Source organism: Ruditapes philippinarum, unplaced genomic scaffold (genome assembly GCF_026571515.1).
Source record: "Ruditapes philippinarum isolate M1 unplaced genomic scaffold, ASM2657151v2 ctg12701_1_1_1_1, whole genome shotgun sequence".
Classification (NCBI taxonomy): Eukaryota; Metazoa; Mollusca; class Bivalvia; order Venerida; family Veneridae; genus Ruditapes; species Ruditapes philippinarum.
Window position 1 is genome coordinate 1 of NW_026867318.1, and position 15,266 is coordinate 15,266.

General features: G+C 31.9%; 1 protein-coding gene across 2 annotated transcripts; it reads right to left on the reverse strand.

The window, feature by feature from the left end:
- Positions 1-3,977: 3,977 nt before the first annotated feature.
- Positions 3,978-11,808, reverse strand: LOC132735699 (chaperone protein ClpB-like). 2 transcript variants are annotated; one of them, XM_060722679.1, is made up of 4 exons: positions 11,714-11,808; positions 9,682-9,734; positions 7,109-7,471; positions 3,978-4,591 (listed from the first exon to the last, which is right to left on the reverse strand). In XM_060722679.1, the coding sequence occupies exons 2-4, from the start codon at positions 9,713-9,715 to the stop codon at positions 4,443-4,445; spliced, it is 546 nt and encodes a 181-aa protein (XP_060578662.1). In that variant the 5' UTR covers positions 9,716-9,734; positions 11,714-11,808; the 3' UTR covers positions 3,978-4,442. The 2 variants fall into 2 exon arrangements, with proteins under 2 accessions (XP_060578662.1, XP_060578663.1); XM_060722680.1 differs by having other exon boundaries at positions 3,978-4,924.
- Positions 11,809-15,266: the final 3,458 nt, after the last annotated feature.

The window sequence follows — 15,266 nt, forward strand, 5'->3', positions numbered from 1 at the left end:
CTACTGTTCTCAGTACTCACTTCTTTGATTCAAAATATAATCTTTTTTGTATTCATATTCGATAAGCTGAAAACTGGAAGATATCTTTAATAGTGTCGATATGTTGTAAATTTTTTAGATTTTGAGATTTTTATTCAAGGAAATTCCAGAAGGTTATAAACCCATGAGGACAATATATTTACAAGGAATCAACATATTAACAAAAAATGAATACATGTATAAAGAAATCAGCAGTTAAGTACATAATAGATATTTAACAATATTATCTGCTACAATTCATCCGAAGTAAATGTCAGAATATAGATATTCTATTTCTATATATAATCAATGCACATTAATATAAATTTACTTCATACAATGTGATAAGTTTATATATTCACTGACACAAATAGAATAGTAGCAAAATGTGTGATCGACGTTTCTAAGTATAATTTTGGTAACTACTACCAGGTGAGCTTATCAAAGTATAATAATTAAGAAGTCTCTATAAAATCAATCCGTAGATCCTAACTTCTGTCTTGACGTTCGAAAGTATCAAAATAAAGTGTGAAAGATCTATAGCAAACATACTACAAAATTATACTCAATATATATATATATAAAAACAAGATTCATGTGAAGGAAAATTAAAGTCTTGTTACAAAAACGAAACACAAGACTTCTGATACGGTTAGATAGTTAATTAATTAACCTTTGTTTCTTGGATTCAAATAATAACAATTATACATGCATGCTACAATTCATGTGTGAATATTCAAAAGTATGCTTGTTCTAATTTCGAAAGCTTTATTGACAAAAATATTCAGATTTCTCTTTACTTTCAAGTTCTCAGAATTTAATAGCTCTATTAATTCTAACATAATTGGACGACTCCAATAGTAACCAGATATATACTTCTTTCGTCTACATTGCAAATTCTATAACAAAATGATATTCATCTTCTATGAAATTGCAGTTATAACATACCCTTTCATTCAAAGGAGTGCATGTAGGTTTCGTCCACCTCCCCATTTCTTTATAAACTATGAGACGATACCTTAATTTTGAAATACCTAATTATGCGATATTTTCTAATGGTAATTAAGCTTTAATATGGCTGTAGTTGAAAATTTGAAATGCACCTATAAAAATTAGCTCTTTTGTAAACTGAAGTCTATTATCCCAATCTGTAAAAAACTGATCTTTACGAGATCGTAATTCTTTGCTTCACTAGATTAAAAAACATTGGGGTTTCCAACAGTTTGGAAAAGCCAAGCATCATAAAAAACCAAGATTACTAAGTAAATTTCCACTAGAGAACACCAGTTTTTGTGATTAGGATTATTTTCTATATCTTCTTTAATTAAAACATAAAGTACAATTTTCCAACATATCTATTATCATTTAGATTCACATTTTTTAACCATAATTTAATATTGTTGATAAAACTTATATTTTGAAAAGAAAGCCTAACCAGTTCACCATAAATGAGATCGTTTTGAGTTGTTTTCTTAACCCCTAACATATTTTTTACAGAACTGCATGTGCATCCTTTCAATAGCTTTTCCAGGTATAAACCCCCAAACCTCGGAACAATAATTAAGAATAGGAGAAACAAGTTTGTCAAAAAGGTTTAACCTATTTTAACAGATACAAAATGTATATCCATAAATTTAGATTAATACTTATTCGTTCGAAATATTGCCTTTGTGGCCTGTCCAGCAAATGTACTTTGAGCTTCGGAAAAAGAACCACCGGTTGTAAAAACAATACCTAAGTTAGTGAACTTACTTACAATTTCAACAGGATTACCATTATAACTAAACGAAATATTACTTTGTTAACGGCCACTTTTGCGAAAATCTTTATTTTAGTTTTTTTTTCTGACTTATCAACAAGTTTCCACTTACACCAATATTCGAATAGTGCATCTAAACTTTTTTGTTTAAGAAATAACATATCCCAAACTGTGATTTTATCGCTCAATAACATCACTGTTTGGAGTTCGGATGCGAGGAATTATATCACGAGGGCGTAGCCCGAGTGATATAATGATGCGCATTCGAACGACAAACAGTGATGTTATCCAGCGATAAAATCACCGATTTGTATATATTATTTCGATTCTAACATGACATAAACAAATAAATGCTGCCGTACCTGCTATTTAGCAAAATTGTGCCTGATTTATTTCCGTACTTATTGTCAGCTCGTCGGATTTTATAGTGGTTACGCTACATTTATAATGATTACGTCACATGTCTTAATATAGAACGTCAAACAATGACTCTATTGCATAATGACACACACTTTCGATTCGTTCATGTTCAAAAGGGAAAAATATGGGTCGTGTTAGAATATTCAATACAACTATCATCTGCATATAAGATTATAAATCATTTTAAACATGTGAACATCAATGCCTTCAAAACCTCAATAAATATTGCTTCTAAATCATTAAGAAATATTGCGAAAAAATAGGGAGAAAAGCACTCGCCTTGTCGTACACCTAGCATAAGTTGAAATCGCTCACCTTTTTGGTTATAATATTTAACTCTAGATTTAACTGCTGAATACATAGATATGATGATGTTTAACATGTTTTCACGAATACGTAACTAAATCATTTTAACCATAAATTATCTCTGGAAACATAACTAAAGGCTTTACTAAAATCAATAAATGCACAAAAACGTTGTTTCCCGTTATTAAACATATGACTAATAAGACCACGAAGTACAAAAACATTATCTTTAGTACCAATTTTTGATCTAAACCCCGATTGCGCTTCAACATAAAAACCCGATTTTTCCGCCCATTCTGTTAACCTATTATTCAATATCCGCGTAAATAATTTCCATTAGGTATTAACAGTGTTATTTCTCTATAATTGCTTTCATCGTTTGTATAATTGATATTAGTGTGCTTTATCCAGTCGCAAATTTTACGTAAAATTATATTTAGCAAAAACAATTATTGATGTTTTAAGATTTGTCTGAATAGTTTCCATTGTCATAAGATTGAATAGGAGTTATGTGTCCTGATTTCTCTATAGCTCTTGTCCAGTGCCATGCCGATTTACACTCTTAATGGCTGACCTCTTATTGACATGCCGAAACAGAGTTTAGCATGTTTCAGAGCTTATTATCATATTTCTCAGCAATAACATTGCTGTGAAGCTATCAATGCATTTACTTGGGAGCTCCCTTACACATATTTTTTCTTTACAATTTTTATTTCATTTCATATTTCTGACCATTATATTTGTTTTAGCAAGAGATCATACTAAAGTCACGGCTTTATTCCAACCACCTTTGTTTAATTGGCAATTATATAGCTTTATAAGCTAGGTTTAGACTTGAATGTGAACAAAGATCTTTGGTTGAACATTTGTAATTGTCTTAGATATGAGACTGTTTATGTTCTACGTGCAAATCTTTTTGCTAAATATGGTGATTTCATATATATAAAAAGCTGGTCCCATATATTGCAACAAACTCTTTTGCTGCAAAACAAGTAAGAAATACACGTGAATAAAAAATTATTAAAAACAATCTCTTGCTAGCGATCGGAAAAGCTTGAAGAGGTCAGTGCGACTTTATACATTAACTCAAAATCAATAAGAGTCATCTACTAGGCCAACTTCTACACCTAAGATTACCTCTCTATTTCAAAACGTTGTCTAATCATTGACAGGACAGGCTTTTTATTGCCAAAACCATGAAAAACTTGACCTTTGACATTTATTAGGGGTCATTAAATAGTCATGACCAACCTTTACTCTAAATCGTGGAGGGTATGCCATACTCTAGTAATTGGTCGAAGAAGCTTTTAGTTGTCCATGCTAAATGTAGAAAATAAAGAATGAGTAAACATTGTTTCTAACTTTTCATTTTCATGTTCTTTTTTCTATGGCAGTCGCTACCCTAACCAGGAAAAAATGATGGCTTACCTTAAAGGAAGTACAACATGAACGGCAATTTCATTTTTTTAAATAATCTTTATTTCAAGCAAAGGTTTCAGTGAATCAATCACAGTATTAATTACAGAATCGTTTGTAGAAAGATAATTAATTACATGTAATACATTTATAAACTATATAGATCATACACTGCATTTTTTACATACAAAGTCATATTGTGTTAATTTAACAAAATGCACTGTTTTGTAACATATATTTAAATTGGATAATAGTAACGTTTATCTTTATCAATAAACCTGCCTGATGCGAAATTATAAATTATTTTCTGTTAAAAGGAAACAATTGGTGCAGTATTATAAATTTGTTATGAAGACCTTTTTATTTGATTTAGGTTGTTTCAAATATAAACATCTCCTTACGGAAAGAGTAACATTGTCTACAAACTTAAATACTTGAGGTTAAATAACCTGTCAAAATCTTTATAAGTTAAAAATTAATGAAGGACACCGATTGTTCATTATCCTTGCGAAATAACATACAGTCATTTCAGGTTCTTTCTCTTGTATTCTTCAATATTTATTTTACTTTTCCTTTGTTGATATGCCACCTTTGCTCTGTTCAGTTGCTTGTGTGCGTCTACTTTTGCATTGGTTGCAGATTCCAATTCTTTTTCGAGGTATTTTATGCTATCTTGAATGAGACAGGTAGTACCGCGTTTAATAATATAACATTTTTCAGATACAATAGTTATTTGATTCAATTTCTTAGCAGTTTTTCATTATGCAATCATTAGATCGTAATAAAATTGAAATCAAAATATGAATCAAAACCACTTTTTTTTTACAATGAACATTTAAGTAAAAATGATTTTCGTAAATAATTATTTTGAATTTCATGTACATTTTGTACTTTTATACAATCATTTTTTATTCTTTAACTCCTCCAATTTTATCTTAAATTCTTCAGTTTGGCGCAATTTTTCTTGCATTTCTTGTTTTGCTTTGTTTATCTTAGTTGCAAGATCTGCAAATTTACAAAATCGATTTATAGCAGAATAATGTATATTTTGCTGAAGGTAAAAAACCCAAACAAACAATAACAACGACAAGAAAACGTGATAGCAGTTGTAAGAGGCTTAGCATTGTTTTTACATACATTTAAGTTATATGTGATATTTTCAGTTGAACAACAATGGGGACATATAGGTGACATTAGTAGTATCGTTTTTATCTTGAGGCCACAACTTTTCATGTAGTGTCCTCGACTTATTATTTTGTGACCACAGTTTTTCATCTTGTGGCCTCAAGATATCATTTTGTGTTGCCACCACTTTTTGTCTTGAGGCGTCAATATTTTATTTTGAGGCCACGACTTATAATGTTGTGGCCACAACTTACTATATTGAGACTTCAAAATATTATCTCGCGGACACAACTACCGATATTTTCTTTTGGATAGTCCATAGAAATTCCTATATGCGTTCCTTTAGGAAGTGTTGATTTTTTTTACAAAATAAGTTACACCTAATCGACTGATAATGAGTTGAAATTTGCTAGAATTTGACGAGTCGATGGTCTTCTATAGGGGGGCGGATTCCGGCTTGGGTTAACTACTGTACCAATTCGGAAGGCCCTACTGATTTGACACGAGAATATTTCAATTTTTGATCAATCAACAATGATGGAATCCACGATTTCGATCCGATTTTCATCCAATTATTTATCACAACCTTTGTTAAACAGATTTGCTTCTTTCTGCCGGGACTATAAGTCAGTTTGTTTATACTTATGCTGATTTATTTTAGTCTCTGATCTATTACGTTATGTGTAGCGCTATATAAATAAACATAAAATCTTAACATCCCTTTTAGTAGAAGTAGAAGTAAATCGGTAATATTTTTAAAATGTCCATAATCATTCAGGTCCAAATAATTTGGAGGTTGACTTGAAAATGACTTGACTTGAAGGATGATTCTCAATCAAACTGAGTCTGCAATTTTCATGTAATTTTGATGTTTAAATGCTTCCGAGGGATCACTTTTTTAAGACTTTTTAGCGCACCGTAGATCATGTGGAAGGCGAGTACATTTAGAAGGTTGCATAAGCCTAAAGTATTTCCAAAAAATGTTTTACCTGTTTACCAAAACACAGTCCCAACAAGGGACATCCTTGATACTTTGAAATATAAAATCATATGGTATCAGAAACAAAAATATGAATATTGTATATAACTGACAATGCTAAATGTTAAATTTGTATGTTTGCATTTTCACTCTCACTGTTTTTATTGTATGCTGAAAATATTCCATGTCGAGGAACTGTTTTGATCAAGTCAAGAATTGTATAGTAAAGCCAAACGTGTTCTGTCATTTTTTCTTGCCGTAGTTTTGGAATATTAACAAACAGAATCAAAGGGAAGAATATCTTAAAGAATTGACATTAGTTTTTGAAAGATGTTTCTGTCAGTTTGAAAGAGAATGATTTAAAAAATCACGTCAAATTTAGTCATTTATCATTAAGACATCGAAATATATCTTCAAAAATATTCATCAGATACAGATCTCTAACGGGATTCGAATCCACAGGAAAGAGGGGCGAGTGTTTTAAGTCAGCGATCTTACAACAGGTTCTATTTTTAATTACATACTTTAAAGAAGAATGATAGAAACACCTGACCATACAAAAATGAGGGACAATAATAATTATTAAACGTTTCCCGTATACACCACCACAGTTTTATTTTCCGCCGCTTCTGCGAACCTATAGCCAGTGTGATATTAACGTTTGTAAAAGATGAATTGGCTAAAATAAAGATGATATTTTGTGGCCACAATATAATACCTTGAGGCGATAAGATGATAAGTTGTGGTCACAAAATAATAAGTTATTGATCACAATATGATAAAAAAAACCTGCAAATGTCACGTATATGCCACCGCAAATTTAGTTTTACTAACGAGCACGTTATTATTCTTTTAGACATAATCATAAAAGTGAAGCAAGATCAATACTGCTTTATGTGAGAATATCATAAATAATTCACTTATCTTGTAAATAAAGTAAAACCAATTCATACAAATATACTAGTATCTAAAAATAAAAAGATATTGGTCATACATACATTGAATATTTACTTCTATGTACAATTCACATTCAGATGGATAGGTTGGACTTAAGGGCAATATTAATATAACTTAAAACAAATTACCATCCTCCTTTTCTCTTTTTCTTCTTTCAGCTACCAGTTGATTTTCCTTGAGCTGTAATTTGGTTTGAATTTCACTCAATTCTCCTCTCAATGCCTTCAATTCATTTTCCAATTCTTCTATCCTCCTTTCCTTTTTTCTCAATGCCATCTCTTTGGAAGACTCTATTTTTTCCCTTTCTGCCTTAACTTGTAGGAGCTCTCTTTTTTTTCTTTCAATCTCTCCTTCTTTATCTTGTATTTGCTTCATTAAATTGTCCCTATCATAGGACAGAACGTCCAATCTATTGCTTAGATAATCAAGCTTTGGTTGCAGCATTTCGCACACCGCTTTTGCAATGCGTTCTGTATTGTCATCCGGACAGTCTTCAAATATTAGAAAGTAAGATGTAAATATCAAATAAACTAAATACACTATGGTGGCTGATTTACGCCATGTCGTATAGTTGCTTCTTAGCCTCAAATTGCGAAAATGCAAAAACACGAAGGGACGACAAAGTTGTGGCAGGCCAAAACTTGTGACTGGCAGGGATTATCGTCAACTATAGCGTTTAGTTAAGGTGAACAGAAGAGACATATTAAGTGATATTACATCGACTTTTAATGAAAAAAGAAGTTAAAAAGTGTCTATACGTACAGTACAATATCTTTTGAGGAAGCATGGATTTCATAGACGTGTTGCTAGAAAGCGTGTGGTCGACAATTGTGGGAACAGAAAGAAACGACTGGCTTGGTGTTTAAATAAAAGAAAATGGACAGTAAATGGACAGTGGGATAAGGTTATATTTTCAGATGAAAGTCAGATAGTTATTGGTAATGATCATAGCAGAGCACATGTGTTGCGTAAGAACAGTGAAAGCTATAGACCAGACTTGATACCACCTAAGAGCAACAGGAAGTTTCAAGTTATGATATGGGGGTGCATTTGCTGGCATGGAGTGGGGATCTAAAGTAAAGTGACAGGAATTAAAAAAATCTGATAAGTTCAAAGACATTCTTAAGGACAACATTTGGCCTGTTACTGTAAGACATTTTCCTGATAATAATTATTTATTTCAAGATGATAATGCTCAAGTTCACAGATCTTGCTTATTTCAAAAATATAAAGCTGACAGCAGTTTAAAGTCCATTTCTTGGCCTGCACAATCACCTGACGAACTAGTTAGTGAAATTCAGAGGATATGGATGTTTATTCCTAACAGTTATGTTCAGAGCCTGTTTTTGTCTTTACCCAAAAGGTTAATGTCAGTTATGAGACTGAAAGGACACTTGACTAAGTACTAAGGTAAGAAAACAATTGGTTTCTGTGGTTTGAGCAAACTAGTAACTTGTTTAAATGAAGGAAATCTATGATTGATTGATTGATTCAGATAAATCCAATATGGCGGCCAAAATCACCAGTACTTTTTGCACCTGACTGTATTTTAAACCGATGCGCAGGAATTGACCACGAAGGCCGTAGGTAAATTACTTCCGTTGGCGATTTTTGAATAACGCTTCAATTTCACTACTGTTGCTAAAAACAAAAGAAGTTTTTTGTTTGTTTGTTTGTTTCATTTTACGCCTTTTTCCAACAGTATTTCAGTCATATAGGCGGGTAGTTTCCTAACCATCGTTTCTGGAGAGTTACACCAGTACTAGACTACCTTCCTCCGCGCTAAACTACCAAAGCATCTCCCGGGGATCGAACCCACGCCAGAGAGGTACCTGGATTAGAAGTCATCGACTCTAACCCCTCGACCACGGAGGCGGCTTAACAAAAGAAGTAATATGTAATATCTTTTTATTAAATTTTTTTAATTCAGTAGCAAGCAGTCATTTTTGTACATATAAGATAACGAATTCCTTCAAACTTTCTGCATGTACGACCGAACAACAGTTCGTTGAATAGAATATAAAATTGATCTTCGTATCGTCCAGAAACCTTGACATAAAGTGTTCTGTTTTTATTTTCTCTTTTTTTTTGCAACAGGATTTATTATAAATACATGTAACTTTGATATAAAAAATAAAAGAAATTTTGTGTCAGAGGCCTGGAGAATACACTGCTTATTCCGGTACATTAACGCTAGCCAATAATTTGCAGATTTTGATTGGTCACATTATAACGAAGTAAGTTGCGTGTCCATACAAACTGAAATTCAAATCAAAAGAATACGACTACGTCGAAAAAGGTTATTCTTTATATTAAATCTTACGTGTCAGACTGGATTGTATTTGGTTTACATCAGTACTTCATTTATCAGTCTTGTAAGTTTAAAATGCGCCTTTATGAGTTGTATACTGAGGATGACGCCGTTGCGCTGCTTACACAATCAGCGCCGATTTGTTTTTAAGAGCTGTTAAGGATTAAACCTGTGGCGGCAGTAATCTTTTAGATATCATTTTAGAATTATATGATAAAAGAAAATATTATAGGATTAAAGCACGTTTTTTCGTGTTATAACGTCGTGTTATAACGCTAAAATAATAGGTTGAAAATTGATTGTTTATAAGCCGTAATTTTTAGATATTTTCAGTCGAAATTTATCTTTTATATTTTATGTAAATTGATTTAAATTCTTTAACTTTCTTACCGTCACTTCCGTTTCCTGCAGCTCCATCGGCCATTTTGAGAAAAGACCCCTATCTGAATTAAAAATAAAATTAGAAGTACAAATTACAACCTACAAGAATACTAGGAAAATAATTTCAAAATAAGGCTGTCAGAATATCGGTGTTTTTGTTGGCGGATAAAGTATTAAACGAATAAGTCATTTGATATATTGTTTACAGATACATGTTGATTTGTAGTAGAATGACATTTTACGCACTGTGTGAATTCATAAAAGCATATGATCGTTTTAATGATCTAATATACTATATTATCACATAAACCGCGGCGCAGGAGTGTAATAAAGCCATTTAATACAAACGTTATGACACTAGTGTAATAATACTTTGACGTGACGTCATTTGGGCTATACATTACTATACATTTATATAAATGTGATAAATAGAATATTATATTCATGTAAATTCAATACTAAATTTATTGACTGAGTTGAATAAAATATTCGCCAAAGGCTCGCAAAATATGATTTTATTCAACTCGTTCAGTTATGTTAGTATTAAATTACACTCATTCATTATCCTCTATGTAACAAAAATCTATGATAAAAGCGATGACTTTGAATTTAATATCGTTAACTGTCCACATTAAGATGTACCGCATGCATTAATTATCTTTTGGACAATATTGGGTAGCTATGATTTTTTGAACGTGGCAGACAAACGACATTTGATTTTTATATTCACAACACTCTAATTGAAATAGTTCCCTCTTTTAAATATCTCGGAATGACTTTGTTTAAAATGGTAACTGGTTTCGCACCAAAACATGTATTTCACAACATGCTTCATTTTCTTTATTTAATTTATTTAAGATTCTTAATTACGCTAAATTCTCAATGTCCCAACAATCTGGTTTTAGTAAGTTCAAGAATAAGTTTCACTTTCCCAAGGTGTAGATGGTTTAAATGTCAATATGAATTTACAAAATTTAAGCTGAAAGGACTTAAATATATTAATATTTTCAACAGACCGTACCTCCGTACCATACAACAAAATAGTAGTAATGAAAAAATCAAAGAGATGTACTTGAAGAGAAATTGGCAAGTTGAATTTCCTAGCTTAAGTGATTAATGAAAACATAGCCTTTCTGACTAGATCAACAAGACGTTTCTTTGTTTTTGAAAAGTATCCATTAAAATTAAACTGAACACCAAAATAAAAAAGGTCATCAACAATGACAAGTTTAATATTATCATAAAAAATCAAAATTATGCTTATCTAACTTGGATTAACTTAACCTAACAAGCTATTTTTAGCAGCACCAATAGTTAATCCCCATAGCGCAGCACAAAAGTCTTGCATTGCAAATAATGCATCTTGTAAATCAGCATACAATATAATGTACAAACCTTAGTATAGTTAAATACAACTAAAACTTAAGGTATCAAAAGTAGGTTTCGACAATGTTTCTAGACCTTCAAACTTCAAAGACATAAACATTGCTAAACCATTCAAGAACAATGAAAATAGTACAGGGAAAAGATTTCCCCATTGTCGCACACTTGTGTGACTGGTAAAAAGCCAGATAAATTATTGCCAACTTTGACGCAAGATTTGACACTAGAGTACATGTTGTATATAATTTCTAAGCATTTCCATCACTAAAGTTACTTAACAGTTTTCGCCACAAGGCCAAACGATTCACAGTATCAAAGGCTTTTTGTAATCTATAAATGCAAACTCTTTTTTCTAAGCTAAGTAGAAGCCAATAACAAACTTGAGAGAAAAATGTGTCCAACTGTCTAAATAATCTAACACAGATGTTAAAAGTTGCTGATTTCAGATATCATTTCGGGCTTGTGTAAGGTCACTTGCGGATGTATCGGTATGTAATGGTATCTGAAGAAAACCGGCGAGATCGACTGCCGAGGTACATGTATGGCCAAACATGTGTTGAAAATTAGCGTGAAAACAGAAAATACAAACACAAAATAGACAGTCAATGATTTTTAATTAGTAAAGCTATTTTTACAACGTTTATAATAAATTACTTACGTTAAGAATGTGATACGTGTTTCAGTTATATCCATCTAAGAGGTGCACACGTACCGTTAAATCTAATAATTATATTGCCTGGTTTAATCCGGTTAAGAAAGAACAATTTAATAACAAAGTGATCAAGGATCAGGTATAGAGGTATATCTATTTATCTTCAGATCTATAGTTGGTTTTAAACATGAACGTATTTGGCATGCGATGATTTTAACAGGTCAAATTTACAGATAAAATAAAGTTTGCTATTATGGTGTGGCACTTTATTCAATTAAGATAGAAACCATAATGCCAATATTGGTTTATGTTTAGTTAAAGTATAGTTTGTAACTATCAGATATATTTATATTATTATTGTAAGACTTCAATGCCCAACTTCTAGTCAGACGGAAAAATTTTAATCTTATATCGAGATATTGTTAAAAAAACCTAGCTTTAGTAAAAAATTTGCAGATAAATCGAGTGTTAATTTATAAACAGTTACTACTAATAAAACTTTAAGATCGATTCCGTGAACATTTCTATTAAATGAAAACTACATTTACTATTTTTGTATCAAATTTAAAGTGTGTCATTCATTTAAATTGCATTAAAAATCTTACAAGGCAATAATCATTATGAAGTCTACGTTTTGCACCAGAAGTAAACTTTCTATTTTATTGACATCTTATCTGACTGACATTAAAATACATGTTATTCGATTTTGTTACCCTAGGAGTACAATTTATGCATCGCTAGTCGCTGGTTTTTTTTTGCTCATATTGAGCCTCTCTCCAGATATACAAGATTTTATTATAACATTTTATAACACTTCCAGATACCTTGATGATATTCTTAATTTGGATACCATTACTTTGATTAAATGATATCTTATATTTGTCCTAGTATGTAGTTTCAACTGAATAAAACGAATTCTTTAAATCTCTGAACATCAATCTTGAATCCTTATATAAAAGACCAAAACTATACTATTCATACCAAAATACATGTATATGATTGAGATGACTTGGATTTTGGTTAAGTATATTATCCACATTTGGATGGAGTTCTCCATGCAACATCTTACAGGGTATGTGTTTCTCAGTTAATAAGATTCGTTACAATATTGTCTTGATTTTGAAAGTCTTGTTCTTCTTCGTCTGCAATACCATATAAAACTAATCGCTATAAAATCGCAATTTTCCGTCATACTACGGATAACAGAGCGGATATGGTATTTTGGTCTTACCTACGCTAAGAAACTTCTCATGTAAACAAATAGTAATTTGATGTTGGGACTTGATGGCTAAAGTTTATTTCAATGTGTCAAGTAAAAGTCCACCTTAATTAAGTAAATGTAAACAGTACATTATTTATATACTCATTGTCATGATTGTAGAAACTGAAAGAACAAAATATATACATGTTGACATTAATTCGTACTTTCTTAATAATTCTACAGCAGTGGGTAATAATTGTCAAACCTCGTGTAGCAACTCTGTTAATCCGTATTAAGTCCGAGAGTATCAACATGATCAATAGCTGACACGTTCTGATTGCCCGCTATGACTTAAAAATGCATGTGGACTTGCAAAAGTCATAATACTTCACATAACTTGAAAATACCAATGAAAATGTTCATGTTACTTGCATATATAGAAATATATATGAAAATTCTTTTAAGGTGACAACGTGGTCAATTATCACTGAAAATACTTAAAATGAGATTTTTTGCTTAGTAGGTTCATCAACGTTTTCTGAACACAATCGTGATTTAATTTTGGAAGCAGTTGGTCAAAAAAATGTGTTTTTAAGTGTTTTAAAACGGTACCTGTACCATTTTTATCTGCTATTCGCGTTACCTGTCAATTATCGATAACGTTCCGCCCCCTGTTGAGGCATCAATGAGGGAAATTGGTAGTTCCATATATATGCCATACTGGCCCATATTACTCGTATATCGTACATCTTTTATGAATATCGTCTACCATATATTAAGCCTTTTTTATAAAATAAGAAATTATCGGCCAATGTACGTAACATAATGTATGAAACATAAATAATTAAGCTTAGCGGCAAATCGCACGACCACGGGGTTGATTAGAAATATAGTTGCTAAAATATCCATAATATGTGAAAATAATTTGTCTGTCCTGTTAACCTGGTAGATATTACATTGAGTTTATGGACTTTTTTACAGATTCAAGGACTTGCTTAACATTCAACCTCGTTTTCTAACAATGTCAAGTAAAACAACAACAAAAACAGACAACATTTTTATGTGAACGCCTATGTGACTTGTGGTAAGGTGTCCCTTTAGGTTGTCGAAGGATGATTATTTCTCTATGAATCAATAAAAAAGATTATGAAATATATTATCAGTGAATGCTTTGAATAAATTGTTCGCCAGTGAATCGAGCACAGAACTAATAAACCTGGGACAAAGTATGGAATTTATTGTATATCCCTGTAGAAACTGGATCTCTATGTCGTGCATGGATGATACGTGTATTCATGATAATAGAAGTCAAGAAGGTCAGATCATAATGACCGAGTGATACTTTTTATTTCTATTAAAATATGTGAAGCATTTATATCAATTTGGAGGAAAAAATATATAATATCCTGTTCTTATTTGTACATCTGCCATGGACTTTAAAAGACCGTTAGAAACTCAGCTTTTTGTTATTTTAATTTATTTTAACGGAATTTCATACACGAATACACAGACAGATTGGTATAATATAAAAATAATGCTGATGATTATAATAATAAACTTCAAAAGTGAAACAATTAAATACCCCGCTAGCGGTGCGCAAATACATTCCATTTCCCCCACCGTGTGCCTCAAAATTTTCCGAAAGTCACGTGGCATGTGCGACCGATACCAGACGGACGGTAAATCACGTTAAGATTTGAAGAAATTTATGTTATAAACTGATATTAATCAGCAGCTTTTTAATTGGTCAGATGTCACTGGGTCATAAAATGTTATTAGAGTATCTTACCGCAACTTGTGGCCCTCTCTGGTGCAATATTTGTGTATTGTGCAATTATTTAGCGTGAAACGTAGGGTTCCGAGAGAAGACAACCGATTTATGACACTTTGTTTGTTGCGGGTCGGACTAACTTTGAATCGGCATAACTTTTTTAATAATCAAGCAATTAACATGCGGTTTAAAGTACATGAAAGGGAATTCATTTACCGTGTCAGGGATTTTTATTTGCTCAATCAGCGAGTTAATTATCTTTAATTACGTCATATGTATGGTGAAAAAAGTCGCATAAAATGTTTGACGTTACGTAATATTTATACCCCCGCACAACAAAGTTGTAAGGAGGGTATACTGGAATCAGCTTGTCTGTCCGTCCGGCTGTCCGGCCGTCCGGCTGTCCGTCGGTTTTTTCTTGTCCGCCCAATAACTTAAGATTTCTTTGACCCTTAGTCTTCATATTTGGCATGGAGGATAGTCATGATAAGTAGATGACCCCTATTGATTTTGAGGTCACTAGGTCAAAGGTCAAGGTCACAGGGGCCTTGACTTCAAAAAGCTTGTCCGCCCAATAACGTAAGATT

Coding starts and splice junctions, on each gene's coding strand:
- LOC132735699 (XM_060722679.1), bottom strand. CDS start 9,715: ATGGCCGATGGAGCTGCAGGAAACGGAAGTGACG. Junction 7,472..9,681: donor TGCAGGAAACGGAAGTGACG/GTAAGAAAGTTA, acceptor TAATATTTGAAG/ACTGTCCGGATGACAATACA. Junction 4,592..7,108: donor AAAAAGAGAAAAGGAGGATG/GTAATTTGTTTT, acceptor GTCTCATTCAAG/ATAGCATAAAATACCTCGAA.